The sequence below is a fragment of the Apodemus sylvaticus genome, chromosome 10, assembly GCF_947179515.1.
Source record: "Apodemus sylvaticus chromosome 10, mApoSyl1.1, whole genome shotgun sequence".
Lineage (NCBI taxonomy): Eukaryota > Metazoa > Chordata > Mammalia > Rodentia > Muridae > Apodemus > Apodemus sylvaticus.
This window is the reverse complement of record NC_067481.1, coordinates 51,831,654-51,846,518: the sequence shown is the minus strand read 5'-3', so window position 1 is coordinate 51,846,518 and position 14,865 is coordinate 51,831,654. Positions and strand designations below refer to the sequence as shown.

At 47.0% G+C, this 14,865-nt stretch overlaps 1 protein-coding gene across 4 annotated transcripts in view; it reads right to left on the bottom strand.

Moving 5' to 3' along the window:
• Spns3 (SPNS lysolipid transporter 3, sphingosine-1-phosphate (putative)) overlaps positions 1–8,137 on the bottom strand; it is a 54,299-nt gene extending 46,162 nt beyond the window's left edge. For 2 of the 4 annotated variants that reach the window (XM_052196277.1, XM_052196279.1), the window contains exons 1-2: positions 7,701–8,132; positions 4,209–4,274 (exon numbers count right to left, since the gene is read on the bottom strand). In XM_052196277.1, the coding sequence (XP_052052237.1) occupies positions 4,209–4,274; positions 7,701–7,911 (277 nt within the window). In that variant the 5' untranslated portion in view covers positions 7,912–8,132. Of the gene's footprint in view, positions 1–4,208; positions 4,275–7,700 lie in introns of all 4 variants that reach the window. The other 2 variants (XM_052196280.1, XM_052196276.1) reach the window with 2 other exon arrangements.
• Positions 8,138–14,865: the final 6,728 nt, after the last annotated feature.

Below are 14,865 nucleotides of genomic sequence, written 5' to 3'. Positions count from 1 at the left end.
ATGACTTTTTTGTCTAAAATAAAATCTCTTCCTCCCTCAGAGGATGGTAGTGACTTCTGGCCTCCAGATTGGGAGAGCTAGCAGGTAGACAAATGGAGGCCTGAAACCCCACCCACCCTTCACCTTATCCACCATCAAAAGGCCAAGACTTTAGAGGACTCTGTCTAATACTGGGTCTCCATTCACCAATCATAGGTGATTGACATTTCCTGAGCCCAGTGAAGGCCCAGCTCAGGTCCTAATCCCTCCCACTCTCCCATGACCTGCTGTAGAACTTGGTTAAGCAATATGCAGTTGTGAAAATTAAGCCACTTTTGACCTGTAAAGCCAGAAATTTAATATGGTTCAACCTAATACTCCACACAGAGTGATCTCCAATGTCGATGGTGTTTAAAATTTTAATAGCTACTTCCAAAATAGGGCTCCAGAAAGGCCGTATCAATTTACACTTGCACAGAAGTGCATGCTAGAACTCTTGCCACCACTTGATATGAACAAGAATTTCATTTTTGTCGTCTAATAAAAACAAATGGTATCTCACTGATTTTCCTTTGAGACAGGGTCTGAGGCCCATGTAGCCTCTTTCTCCCTATGTAGCTGACCTTGATTCTTTCTCCTGATTCCAACTTTCAGGGATTGGAGTATACACCACTCCACATATGCCACCCCCATAGCCCCATAAACCCCCCCACATCACCACACACACACCAACCACTCCCATATACCACCCCAACAATACCCCATATACCACCCCCATATACCACCCCATACACCATCCCCCATACACCACCCCCATATACCACCCCCATATACCACCCCATACACCATCCCCCATACACCACCCCCCATATACCACCCCCATATACCACCCCATACACCACCCCCCATATACCACCCCCATATACCACCCCATACACCATCCCCCATACACCCCCCCATATACCACCCCCATATACCACCCCATACACCATCCCCCATATACCACCCCCCATATACCACCCCCATATACCACTGATTTTCCTGAGACAGGGTCTGAGGCCCATGTTGCCTCTTTCTCCCTATGTAACTGACCTTGATTCTTTCTCCTGATTCTAACTTTCAGGGATTGGAGTATACACCACTCTACATATGCCACCCCCACAGCACCATACACCCCCCCACATCACCACACACACCAACCACTCCCATACACCACCCCAATAACACCCCATATACCACCCCCATATACCACCCCCATACACCATCCCCCATACACCACCCCATACACCACCTCATACACTACCCCCATATACCACCCCCATACACCATCCCCCATACCCCACGCCATACACCACCCCATACACCACCCCCCACATACTACCCCCATATACCACCCCCATACACCCCCATATACCCACACCACCTCCACACCACCCCACACCACCCCCCTTACACCATCCCCAGTACTCCTGATGATGCTTTCTTTGTTTTCTTCTGTTATAGACAGAGTCTTCCTAGGCAGCCCTGTTTGGCTTGGAGCCCACTCTATAGCCAGGCTGCCCTCGAACTCAAGGAGGTCCATCTGCCTCTGCCTCCGCAAGTATGTGCCACCAGTTCCAATTCACTGATGTTAATATAAATCCGTGTTGTTTTCATTCCCTCTAGATCCACTTAATCCTTCATATACTTCAAGTTGACATTTAAAATATTTTTAGTTGTCAGGCATGAACACATCTGTAACTAGAAGCAGATGGATCAAGAAAGAGTTCAAGATATTTTGTTTTGTTTTGTTGAGACAGGGTTTCTCTGTGTAGCCCTGGCTGTCCTGGAACTTGCTCTGTAGATCAGGCTGATCTTGAACTCAGAGATCCACCTGCCTTTGCCTCCTGAGTGCTGAGATTAATAAAGGTATACGCCACCAGTTCAAGATCATTCTTGGCCGTATAGTGAGTTCAAGGTTGGTCTGAGTTACATGAGACCTTATAAATTAATAATTTTTTTGAAAGATGGATCAGAGTTACAAGCACTTGTTCTTGCAGAGGACCCAAGTTCAGTTCCAAGCACCCACATCAGGCAGCACATAACTGTCTGTAACTCCAGTTCCAGAAGATCCAGTGCCTTCTCCTGACCTCCAAGCACCAAGTATTCATGCACACGTGAGCAGAACATTCATACACATAAAATAATAACAAATCTTTAAAAGTAAATAAGGCAAGAAGGCAAGGTGTGGTGGTGCACACCACTAATCCCAGAACTCAGGAGGCAGAGGCCAGAGGAGCGCTGTGAGCTTCAGGCTAACCTGCTCTCTATAGAGAGTTTCAGGCCAGCCAATGCTACATAGTGAAGCTTTGTCTTGAAAAAAACAAAACAAAATAAATGTAAAAACATTTTTAATAAAAATAAATAAATAAGCCAGGCAGTGGTTGTGCATGCCTTTAATCCCACCACTTGGGAGGCAGAGGCAGGTAGATTTATGAGTTCAAGGCCAGCCTGGTCTACAGAGTAAGTCCCAGGACAGCCAGGGCTACACAGAGAAACCCTGTCTCAAAAAAACAAAAAGTAAAAATAAAAATAGATGAATAAATAAACATTTTTATCTGAAATTGAAGTAGTTAAAAAAAAAAAAAAACCAATTACATCCATGCTGGCCACGCACAGACCTCCCTCCTTTTTCTCAGTCCCTAAATGACGCTGTGACAATAGCTTATGTGGATTTGTATTAGGCATCCTGAGTCATCTGGAAATGACCTGAATTTAGAGGAAGATGTGTGAGGGGAACTGTAAACAGTATGCTTTTTTTTTTTTTTTTTTTTTTTTTTTTTTTTTTTTTTTAGACAAGGTCTCTGTATCCATATTCCTGGCTGTTCCAAAACTCACTCTGTAGACCAGGCTGATCACAAACTCACCTGCCTCTGGTTCCTGAGTGTCTGGATTAAACGTGTGAGCCACTGCACCCAGAATCTTTATCTTTTTATTTTAGGCAGGATCTGTCACACTGTGTAATACTGGCTGGCCTAGAACTCATTAAGTAGGCCAGCCGGGTCTGGACTCTTGCGCCCCCTCAGACTGAGCAGCAGTAGGGTCCTGGAACTGTCTCCAGAAGACAATGAGGGATGGCTTTGGTTTTGTAAACAGTTATTTCCATCAACCACGCTGAGGGGCAGATGGAGTTCAGCTTACAGGAAAAGACGGCTGTGAAACCCAAGTGGGAAAGTCAGCCCTGCTTTGCCAAACTAACCCGTCAAATAGACAGTGAGGAAACTGGTGGCTTGTCTTTTACAGTCAAGAGCAGGGTGTTACTACCTATCTCAGAGACCACGATCTCACTTCTGAAGTCCATTCATAGATAAGTAGCAGACAGACAGTCAGGAACAGAGCTGACTAGACGAGGCTTGGCTCCTTGCCAGGGGTGAGCGGCTTGGTGGGAAGATCATAGAATGTTCCTAGAGTGAGCTCTCTGCACCCCAGGCCTCCCTGCAGAAGCCTTAGCAACCGGCTCGCTCGCTCACTCGCTCGCTCACGTGGTACCCTGAGTTAACAGAGAGGAGCACCTGGATGAGGGTAGGGGAGTGGGGCAGGGGTAGGAGACAATGGCAAAGGGGAACCACCCTCCAGGCACAAGTTTGTTCCAGACTGATCATGTTAGGAAAATGACAGGCAGACTGAAGTAGGCTTCTCAGACTGTTCACACAGCCCATGGAAAGTCTTCCAGTGATCCCGGGGGCAGGGGTAGGTGTGGGGTCCCTGTAGGGGGACAGGTTACAGAGAAGATCACAGTACCCATGAGGTGTCGTGTGTTGTGACCCATGTGTGTCCCTGCGTGCATACACATAGGTCAGCACTCACCCAAGGTTTCATGGAAAGTTAGCCTATGTTTAATGATCCCATAAACCATCCATTTGAGCTCCCTGATGCTGTGTTAGTAGGTCCTCTGTGGCCTCACAGAATCAAGGTCTTTCTGTCTGCCCATCTATTAGTAACCTTTTAGTCAGATTTTTCAATTCTGTGAGGGAAAAGCGCACACTGGGATTTCCTGTTTCTCTGTGGAATGCTCAGCTGAGCTACAAGCTCAGGAGGAGGACCAAGAACACTCAGGAACCTTCCCCAGCCTGTCTCCTGCAGCTGACTCCAGTTCCAGGGCCTGTTCAACCCCCAGCTCTCTCCTGCCACAGAACCCACCAGACTATGACAAAAGGCTCTTGCCGTGGGGTCCAGGGCTGGTTCCTTACCTGTCTGCAGCAAACCAGCATGGCTGTCACTGATGTGAAAATACTTCTGGACATCCAGTAACACTCCTGGGGACAGATGGACAGCGTTATAGAGATGGGACGTAGCCCACCCAAACTGGCCTCCAAGGCTGCTTTCTTCTGAGAGTAGAACAGGCCCGAATGAGCAGGAACAGGGCCAAATGAGCAGCGCAGCACAGGACGTGGCTGCTGGGCCAATGTACAATCACACAGCAACAGTCAAAAACAAAGCCAAACAGAAACATGCCCATATTGAACACACACAAAAGCCAGGTGTGGTAGCGCATACCTGTAATCTCAGCAGTCAGGGGTGGAGACAAGGAGGATCAGGCGTTTGAGACCAGCATAGACTTCAAAGCCAGCCTAAGCTCCAAAACACACACACACACACACACACACACACACACTCACACACAAACCGCTGCCCGCCCTGGTTCAAAAAGTGGGGGAGGGGACCGCTACTGTCCCGATACACAGGCTGCAGCTCCAAGATTGTCCAGCTTGGATGGCAGTCACAGGACTGGAACTCTAACAGAGCCAGCTCCCACAGTGAGCATCACAGAAGGAGGAAAATGTCCACACATGGGACCCTTTGGACTGCCTCTCCCACAAGAAGCCCCATATCCATTCACTGATATCTAGCAGCAAGAGAAAGAAGACAGAAGAATGAAAGGCACTGAGTAGGAGCATTTATTCACTTCGTTTGAGCCCAATCACCAGAGCGTACAAACACACACATCTGTACATCTTTTTCACCTTAAAAAATTATTATCATCTTGAGGAGAGAGAGGAAAAAATAAAACCTCACCTAGCCCAAGCTGGCCTTAAACTCTCTATGTAGCCAAGGCTGTCCTTGAACTGCCGATCCCCCCAACTCTATCCCAAGTACTAGGATTACAGGTGTGTGCCACCAGGCTGGTTTTTGGGGTGCTGGGGATGGAACCCAAGGCTCCATGCATACCAAGCAAGCACTGAGTTATGCCGTCAGTTATTTTTCATCTTTTAATGACACCAGATGGTGTAGTCATTGGAGAAAAAGGAAAATATGCAACGTGAGTTAGCAGGAAAAACAGCTACCTCAAAGTCCTCTGAGCGGGCTCATTTCCCATTTTTAGAAAACAGTCCCCTTGACTTGCGTTCTATGACCTTGTCAACCTTGTGGGTAGCCCAAGGGCAAAGATGAATGAAGCCAGTCTTTTATCTCCCAGTCTCCACAACTCTGTTTCTACAGGAGAATCTTAGCTGCTGCATCACTGCCTGGTTCCAACAGTCGCCAAGAGTCCCCATACAGTTTCACTTCTCCACGTCTCCATTCCCCACAATGATCACAGCCAATGGAAGTCCCAAGGGGGAAGTGATGTGGGCAGGCAGGTCTCAGGGTCTGACAGCCCTGCTGGGGGCCCCAGGGCAGAAAAAAGAACTACAGGTGCATCTAAGTCTCTGAAGACTGCCCAGTAACACTTCCTAGCAGCCCTGTGCCTTTCTGCCCCCATTCCCCCAAGCCCCCCAGCCTATACTCAGGGTCTGGCCTCCTCGCCTTCAGCCTGATCCCCTTTGGTAGCCTCTGAACTGACCTCCCCAGCTCATCTTGCATCGTTCAAGGTCCCAAATCCCATTATGTTCTCCTACTTGAGGTTTTCTCCCATATGGCTTCCCATTGCCTGGACCAGAAATTATGAGCTCCCAGGATGGCATCCAGAAAGCCTGTGATCTTGCACTGAATGCTCTCTGGAGGATGGTTTGCTGCTTTCTCCCTGCATCAGTAAGTACACTTACCTGCCTTGATTGACATGTCTCTGATCTCTGCCCTTCCAGTCATCTCGGTCTCTAAGGCCCGGGCTGAATGCTTCCCATGTATGAATTCTGCAGTCATTCATCCTCAGGGCTGCCCTGATGGCACCTACCCCACTCTGTCTTACTTCAAACCAAGCTGAGCCCGTCTGAGTTGCTCAAAGATACAGCCCTGCACGAGTAATGTCTGCAGACCCCAGACTCCCATTCATTCCACAGAGGCTCCCAGCTACTCTAAATACATAACTGATGGCCCAATATCGGGGCTTAGGTCATGGCCAGTAGTGGCAGTGACTCCCCTGGGCTTCCCAGCCTGTCTGAGCCCCCTCATCTTCACCATCCCCTTCCTCTATGCCTTACATGGTTGTCATTGGTAAGCATCTCTCTGTGCCCTGTAAGTCAGTTGCCCCTGTAGTAGGGACCACACATCTGAGTTTCTTCTGGGTCCTACCAGAGGTGTATGCTCTCAGTACTCCTGCTCTCAGTGTTCCCACTCACAGTGCTCCGGTTCTCAGTACTCCTCTCAGAGCTCTGCTCACAGTGTTCCTGCTCTCAATGCTCTTGCTCTCAGTGCTCCCACTGAGTGCTCCCACTCACAGTGCTCTTGCTCTAAGTGCTCCCTCTCTCAGTGCTCAACCTGGAACAAGTGGATGATGAAAGGTCGGCTAGGCATGGTGTCATACCTATAATCTCAGCACTTAGGAGACAGAGGCAGGAGGATTGGGAGTTCAAGATCATTTCCAACTACACAGTGAATTCAAAACCAACCTGATCTTACTTAAGACCTTGTCGCAAAAACAAACAAATGAAGAAAAGAGGCTGGGGACATCCGTCAGTTAGTAGAGTGGTTACCCAGCATGCACAAAAATCTTGGGTTCAATCCCTAGAACTTCATAAACCATTGTGGTGGCAAGCCTGTAATCCTAGCCCTAAGAAGATGAAGGCGAGGCATATTGGTATTCAGGATTATCCTCAGTTACATAGTGAGTCTGAGTCTAGCCTGAGCTACATGAGGCCCTGCTTCGGAAAAGAAGTGAGGGCTGGCAAGACAGCTCAGCTTGTGAAGGTGCTTGCTGAGCAAGCTTGGAAGCCTCATTTCAGTCTCTGAAGCTCAAATAAAGGTGGAGGAGCATGCACGCACAGGCACACACATACACACACATGTGTGTGCACACACATGCATAAGCACTATGTTTTTTTTAAGAAAGAGCTGAGTACGAGCTGATGAAGGAACGAATGGGTGACTAGATGAGAAAAGGCAAGTGGAGCCCAGTCACAAAGAAGTGCCTGAGTGAGAGACAATGCAGAAGCAGGCTGTACCCTGCTTCCTACAAGAAGAAAGGCACACTGCGCAAGGTAGGCCAGCAGCCGGCTGCCCCAGAAACAGAGCAGGAAGAGCCACTCTCGCTTGGGAGCTTGCCCAAGCTGCTCTGACCTCCATAACCTTGCCTGCAGCTCCGTCCTCGACCCAGTGCCTTTGCTGCAGAACACCGCCCGTCTACTTCCTAGCACCCCACACGCATCGTGCCCCACTCTGGCTTGGGACCACTCAGGAGAAGCTAGAGACTACAGAGATGTGCTCCTGTAGAAGAAAGAGTGCTGTGTACCAAGGGTACACAGTCGTGGGCTTGCAGCACGGGGATAGCTGAAGATACTGCCACAGGCTCCCCCTCCCATCCTCACCTGGGATGATGAACCAGTTCATGTAGTTCAGAAGGTTGACATAACAGAGGACAGCCGCAGCCAAGTGCGCTCTCCAGCGGGGCAGGCTCCAGGAGGCAGTTATGGAGGGAGGCAAGCATGCTCCTGAAGCCAAGGCCCCATACTTCCCACCTGGGCTCAGGTTCTGGCTCTGTGGGCCTCCTGTGGGAGGCCTGATACACTCTGTGGACATCCCCAGCAGTGCCAGCTGCAACTTCTCTGTCAGAACGGGTGCCGGACAAAGCTACACCAGCTTGGCACCAAGTCACTTCCTGTGGGCTCCCAGTTCTCAACCTCAAAGACTGCCCCTTTAACTGTCAGACACCTTATCGCAGGTTCCTGCTGAGCACAGTGCAGTTACTGGTGGGATTTCATCACTCTCGGCCTCCTAGACCTGCTGGAGGAAGAGGGTCTGGCACTGGTGATTGGATGACTCTGTGGTACCTCAATCTAGCCTATGGCTGCAGCAGCTGCAGTGAGGAAGGGAACCTCCTGGGACAGGAAATGAGAGGAGTGTCCGCAAGCCCTGCTCACTACAAACTGCCCTGCCTGTGCAAGCAGGAGATGGACCGTGAGCACGGCCATGAACCAGGTCAGATACAGGAGGGTAGGTGCTGGCCAGGATGGTAAGGAAATTGCACAAACAAACAAGATAACAGAGGGAGCTGGAGACATAGAGACAGCTTATGTAAAACTAACCCATGGGGACTGGCAAGAAGGCTCAGCCTGTGGAAGTACCTGCCACCAAGCCTGCTGACATATGTTTGATCCCCAGAGCCCATATGGTGGGAGGGAGAACTCCACAAAGTTGTCTTCTGTCCTCCAAACATAACTTGCACCAAGGCACATAAGTTCAGGTACAGGTATAGGAGTGCTCTCTGTCTCTGTCTGTTTGTCTGACTCCTTTCTCTCTTTCTCTCTCTCTCTCTCTCTCACACACACACACACATGCATACACACACACTCACACACACACACTTTCACTCACACCCATACATACACAAAATAAGTAAATTTCATCAACAGGAAATAAGTCTAGGGAGATGTTCTCAAGGGAGCTTTAGAAATTGATCACCAGTAGCAAGGGTGGAAAAAGTAACCAAATACACAAAGCCATCAGTGATGGCCCGCACCTGTAATCCCGGCACTTGGGAGACGGAGGCTAGACTATCAGGCATTCAAGTTCACCATCCCTAGCTACATGGTGAGTTTAAGGCCAGCCTGGGCTACTTGAGATCTTATCTCAAAAGAACATTAAGAAAGAGTAACCATACAGTGAGATGTCAGCAGGTAAAGGCACTTGCTGTGTAAGGCTGACAACCTGAGTTCAAACCCAAGCCCAGGTAAAGATAGAAAGAGAACTACTCCACAAAGTTGTCCTCTGATCTCTATACATGTGCCATGGTACACGTCTCCACACACATGATACATGTGCAAACATGCACACACACACACACAAACACTATATATACATATATATGTTTCTAATAGCCAGGCATAATGGTCCATGCATTTAACTCCAGCACTTGGAAACATAGGCAGGCATCTGTCTGTGAAGGCCAGCCTGATCTGCATACACAGAGAGGTCCAAGTCAGTCAAGTCATAGTGAGAAGAGGAGAGAGAAAGAGAGAGAGAGAGAGAGAGAGAGAGAGAGAGAATATATTTCAAAGGGATTAGACAACAACTTGCTTCAGGTATCAAGACAGCCATTTGTGGACAGATGGCATTGGGTGTCTCCAAGTAAGAAATCTAGGACAGGTCACAGTGCAAGGTTCCAGGTAGATAGACATACCTTAAAGAGACCTGTCTGCTCTGCCTCTCTGGGGTACTAGAATTAAAGGCATGTGCCACCAGACCTAAAAAATTGTGTGTGTGTGGGGGGGGGGTGTTAAGGAGAGAGGCTTGTGACCATCACTACAAGTGGAGTTCACAGTGGAGGTTAGAGGATAACTTTCAGGAGTTGATGTTTTCCACCTTGGGATGCAGGGATCAAACTCGGGTTGTCAGGATTACACTGCAAACACCTTTACCTGCCGTGCTACCTCACCAGCCTGTACAACCTGAATTTAGTACTAAGAAAAAATTAGATAAACTCAAACTAAGAAAAAAAAAACTCCTTTTTTTTTTTTTTGCTTTGTTTTGATTTTTAAAACAGTCTCAAACTGAAAATATGGCTCAGTGGTTAGGAGCGCTTTCCTACCAAAGGACCTGGGTTCAATTCCTCGCACCCACGTGGAGGCTTACAACAATTTATAACTCCAGTTCCATGAGACCAGACACTCCCTTCTGACTTCTGGGTGCACCAAGCACACACATGGTGCACAGACATACATGTGAGTAAAGCAGTCATACACATCAACTAGAATAAATAAATCCAAAAGAAAAGTCTTTCTGTATATGAGGGCTAGCCTCGAACTCACGGCAGTTGTCCTGTCTGTCTCCCAAATGCTGGGATTGCAAGTGTGCACAGCACGGGCAGTTTGGTAACCTCCACTGTGAACTCCACGTGTGTAGTGGTGGTCACAAGCCTCCCTCCTTACCCAATGGCTTTTAGGAGATTTTATTATATCAAAGTGTCAGTGGCTGGCAGTGTAGTTCAGTGGTAGAGCAGATACATAGAAAGCCTAAGGACCTGGGTTCAACCTCTGGCATAAAAACAAGTCAAAGAAAGCTGGACCCGGTGGCACACACCTTTAATCCCAACACAAGCTACCCAGGCTGGTCTCCAATTGCTATATAGCCAAGGATAATTTTAAACTGCTGATCCCCCTGCTTCCACTGTGAGTGTGCTGGGGTCACAGGTGTGAGCCATCATGCCTACTTTAGGCAGTGCAAGGTATGGTTTTTGGTTTTTGGAGATAGAGTCTCACTCGGTGACCTGAGTTGAACTCAAGCTCACGACTGTTCTGCCTTAAGCTCTTCAGTGCTATGATTACAGGCCCAAGCTGCCACGCCCAGCCGAGATTCCCGGGAAGACAGAGGCAGTTGGATCTCTGTGGAGTTCAAGGCTAACCTGGTCTACATAAAGAGTTTCAGCACAACCAGGGCTCTGTAGAGAGACCCTATCTCTAATAAAATAAAGTAAGAACTGGACAGTGGTGGTGCCTGTTTTTAGTCCCAGCACTAGGGAGGCAGAGGTAGGCAGATCTCCCTCCATGGGCTTGAGGCCAGCCTGATCCACAGAGTGAGTCTCAGAGCAACCAGGGCTTCACAAAGAATTCCTGTCTCAAAAAAACAAAACAAACAAATTAATAATAATAGTAATTAATAAACATTAGAAGTGAAAATAAGCACTGGTGGGGGGGAATCTTGGCTGGGCGTGGCAGCTTGGGCCTGTAATCATAGCACTGAAGAGCCTAAGGCAGAACAGTCGTGAGCTTGAGTTCAACTCAGGTCACCGAGTGAGACTCTATCTCCAAAAACCAAAAACCAAGGGATGAGTATGTGGGTCAGTTAGTCAAGCATTTGGCTAACAGGCACGGAGCCCTTGGTACCATACCTTGCACTGCCTAAAGTAGGCATGATGGCTCACACCTGTGATCCCAGCACACTCACAGTAGAAGCAGGAGGATCAGCAGTTTAAAATTACCCTTGGCTATATAGCAATTGGAGACCAGCCTGGGTAGCTTGTGACATATACATACATATACATGCACATGCACATATAGAGAGACTGAAGATCAAAGTCATGAGACTAAAAAGGACAGAGGGACTATTTAAGATTAAAATAGATGAAGGAAGGCTGAGTGAGGTGCACATACCTTTACCTGGGAGGCAGAGGCCGGCAGATATCTGAGTTCAAGACCAGCTTGACCTACAGAACAAATTTCAGGATAGCCAGGGCTACGCAGAGAGATGAGAGAGAGAGAGAGAGAGATGACAATTATGTACAACCCACGGCTCCCGCCTGGCATCTGTACTGAAGGGGAAATGCACAGTGCCAGAGGAATGGATAAAATTAGAGTACAGAAAGTAGATCAGGAAGAAACTTCACATCTGTTCAATGCGCTCAGGTGCTGAGCATTAGTAGTTATGTAAACAAGTGTCCTTGATCTGAAGTGTCTAGCGGCTGCAGTGTCTACGACTTACTCTTTCAAGTGGTACTGGAAAACATTAATAGATCCTAGAGTTAGTAGGCAAATGGGAGGTGGGGAATGAGGCTCAGGAAGATGGCTGAGTGGTTAAGGGTGAGTGCCACCAAGGCTGACTACCTGAGTTCAATTCCTAGGAACAAGATAGAAGAAGAGAACTGACTCCCAAAAGTTGTCTTCTGACCTCCACATGTACACACAAAAATAATAAAATTAAATACAACCATGTAAAAATGTTAAGTAGAGCAAAACGTTAGTAATAGATGAACCTAGGGCAAAAGTTAGATGGGCTTTCTGGTATTGTATTGTAATTTTTCTATACATTAAAATGATTTCTAAGTAAAAGTTAAGTCAGAAAATGACAATCCTGCTTTAAAATGGACAAAGCAGGACTGGAGAAATAGCTCAGCAGTTAAGAGCACTGAGTCCTCTTCCAGAGGTCCTGAGTTCAATTCCAGGCAACTACATGGTGGCTCACAACCATCTGTATGGGATCTGATGCTCTCTTCTGGTGTGTCTATAAAGACAGTTACACTGTACTCATATAAATAAAATAAATATATCTTTAAAAAACTGGGCAAAGCACTTGAGTAGACGCTTCTCTAAAGATACACAAATTACCAACAAGCTTGTAAAAGGTTATGCAACATCGTTTAGGGAAACACAAGGCCAAACCACTAGGAGATACCACTTCACTCCCACTGAGCCACTGCAGTAAAGAGAGAGGAAATGACTGGCGGGGGCCAGGCTGCTGAAACACAGGCACTGTTGCTGATGCAGCCTTAGTGGAAAGGGTTAGTGGTCTGCAAAAGGCTGAGCCTAGAACTGCCACAGGATCCAGCAATGCCCCATCCTTGTCCATACTCCACAGAAGGAAAGCAGGGATTCAAAGAAAGAGCCTTACACCCAGCTTCACAGCAGCACACATAAGCATATAAACAAAAGTGAAATTACAAAGTAAGACTAGAGCTAAGGAAGCAGCTAGGAATGGAATATTAGCAGTAGTGTGTGCATGGCCCTGAATTCAATTACCAATATAAAAAGAAGGAACAGAGGGAGGGAGGGAAGGAAGGAGGGAGGAAGGGAGGGAGGGAGGGAGGGAGGGAGGGAAGGAGGGAAGACAGAGGACAGAGGACAGAGGGAGAAAGAAGAGAGGACTGGTGCTATATCTCGGTGGTACAGTGCTTGCCTAGCATGCAAGAGGCCAGAGGGCCTAGGTTCACTCCTCAACACTGCATTAGTACCACTAAAATAATAGTAAGTGGAAACAATGGAAATGCTAAACATCTGAGAAACAGGCAAGCTGTAGCATGCCCAAACAATGAGATATTATACAGTCATCAACAGGGATGATACAACTGCCCAAACAATGAGATATTATACAGTCATCAACAGGGATGATACAACTCGTCTCAGATGGTCCTTAAGAGCAAGGCCAAGAAGCCAATCCCAAACGGCCACAGCATCGTCTGACTCTGTTCCTTGGAAACACCTCAGAGACAGCAAATAGAGGTTGTCAGGAAGGGAGCGGAGGGGAAAAAGCTTAACAAATGTCAAGTCTGTTTTGGAGCTAGAAACAGGAGTGGCTCACAACACTGTCTAGTACTAATAGCACTGAGTTATGTATTTTACAAATATTTGCAATATTTTTCTGGTTCTCAAAATAGAACCCAGGACCTTACATATATTGGACATGGCTTTACCACTGTGCTATATGCCCAGCCCATAGTGTGTGTGTGTGTGTGTGTGTGTGTGTGTGTGTATACATACACATATAATATATACATGATATAAAGATTTATAATGTACATATATATGCTATAGTTAGAGATGCATATATATATATATCATATATACACCTATATACATCCCTATGCATACACATACATATTTATATACACGTATATATTATATGTATATACACAGACATATACATACAATATAGTCTTACTATATTGACCAGGCTAGCCCTGATCTCTGGGGTCAGGCAATCCTGTTGCCTCAGCCTTCCAAGTAACTGAGACCACAGATATGAACCATTACACTTAAGATTTTATGTTATAGGTGCTGGAGAGATGGCTCAGCAGTTAAGAGCACTGACTGCTCTACTAGAGGTCCTGAGTTCACATCCCAGCAACCATATGGTGGCTCACAACCATCTGTAATGTGATCCGGGGCCCTCTTCTGGTGTGTCTGAAGACAGCTACAGTGTACTCACATACATTAAATAAATTATATATTTTTTATAAAGGAAGACTTTATACAAGTTTCATGACCATTCTTGGAGTTGAGTTATTTTGTTTTGTTTTGTTTTGGACACAGGACTCAATATGTAGCCCAGGCTGGTTTGAACTCACAATTGGCCTTAGCCTTCTACACACTGATATTACAGGCGTGAACAACACCTGTTCAAGCAGACCAGGTATGGTGGCACAGGCCTGTGACCCTAGCTACTCCAGAGGCAGAGGTGTTTCTGGAGCTCAGGAGCCAGAGGCCACAGTGAATTCTGCTAATCAGGTGTCTACATCAATATGTCGTCCGTATCAATATGGTGACCTCTAGGAAACAGAGAGAGTCAGCCTGCTTGTGCTGGGCTTAGTAGGGACACCTAGTAGCAGCCACCACACTCTAGCCTGGGAACACATGAGACTTCATTTTCCTTTTGTGACTAAAATATTTCATTGAATAAACATTTTTTATATTTTTATTAGTCCTTTGAGAATTTTATGCAATAATTTTGTTTTTGCTTTTGAGACACAGTCTCACTGTGTAGCTCTGGTTGTCCTGTAACTTGTTATGTAGACCAAGCTGGCCTTGAATTCATAGCAATCCACCTACCTCTGCCTCTCAGGTCTAGGATTAAAACTATGACAATCACACTCAGTCTGCCTGTTCCCTGAGTTTTAAGTGCTGATTTGTGCTAATAAAATTTTAGCTGGGCAGAGGTGGTGTGTGCCTTTGATCCCAGCACTGGTGAGGCAGAGGCAGGCAGATCTGAGGCTAGCCTGGTCTACAGAGTTAGTTCCAGGACAGCCAAGGCTAAACAGAAAAATCT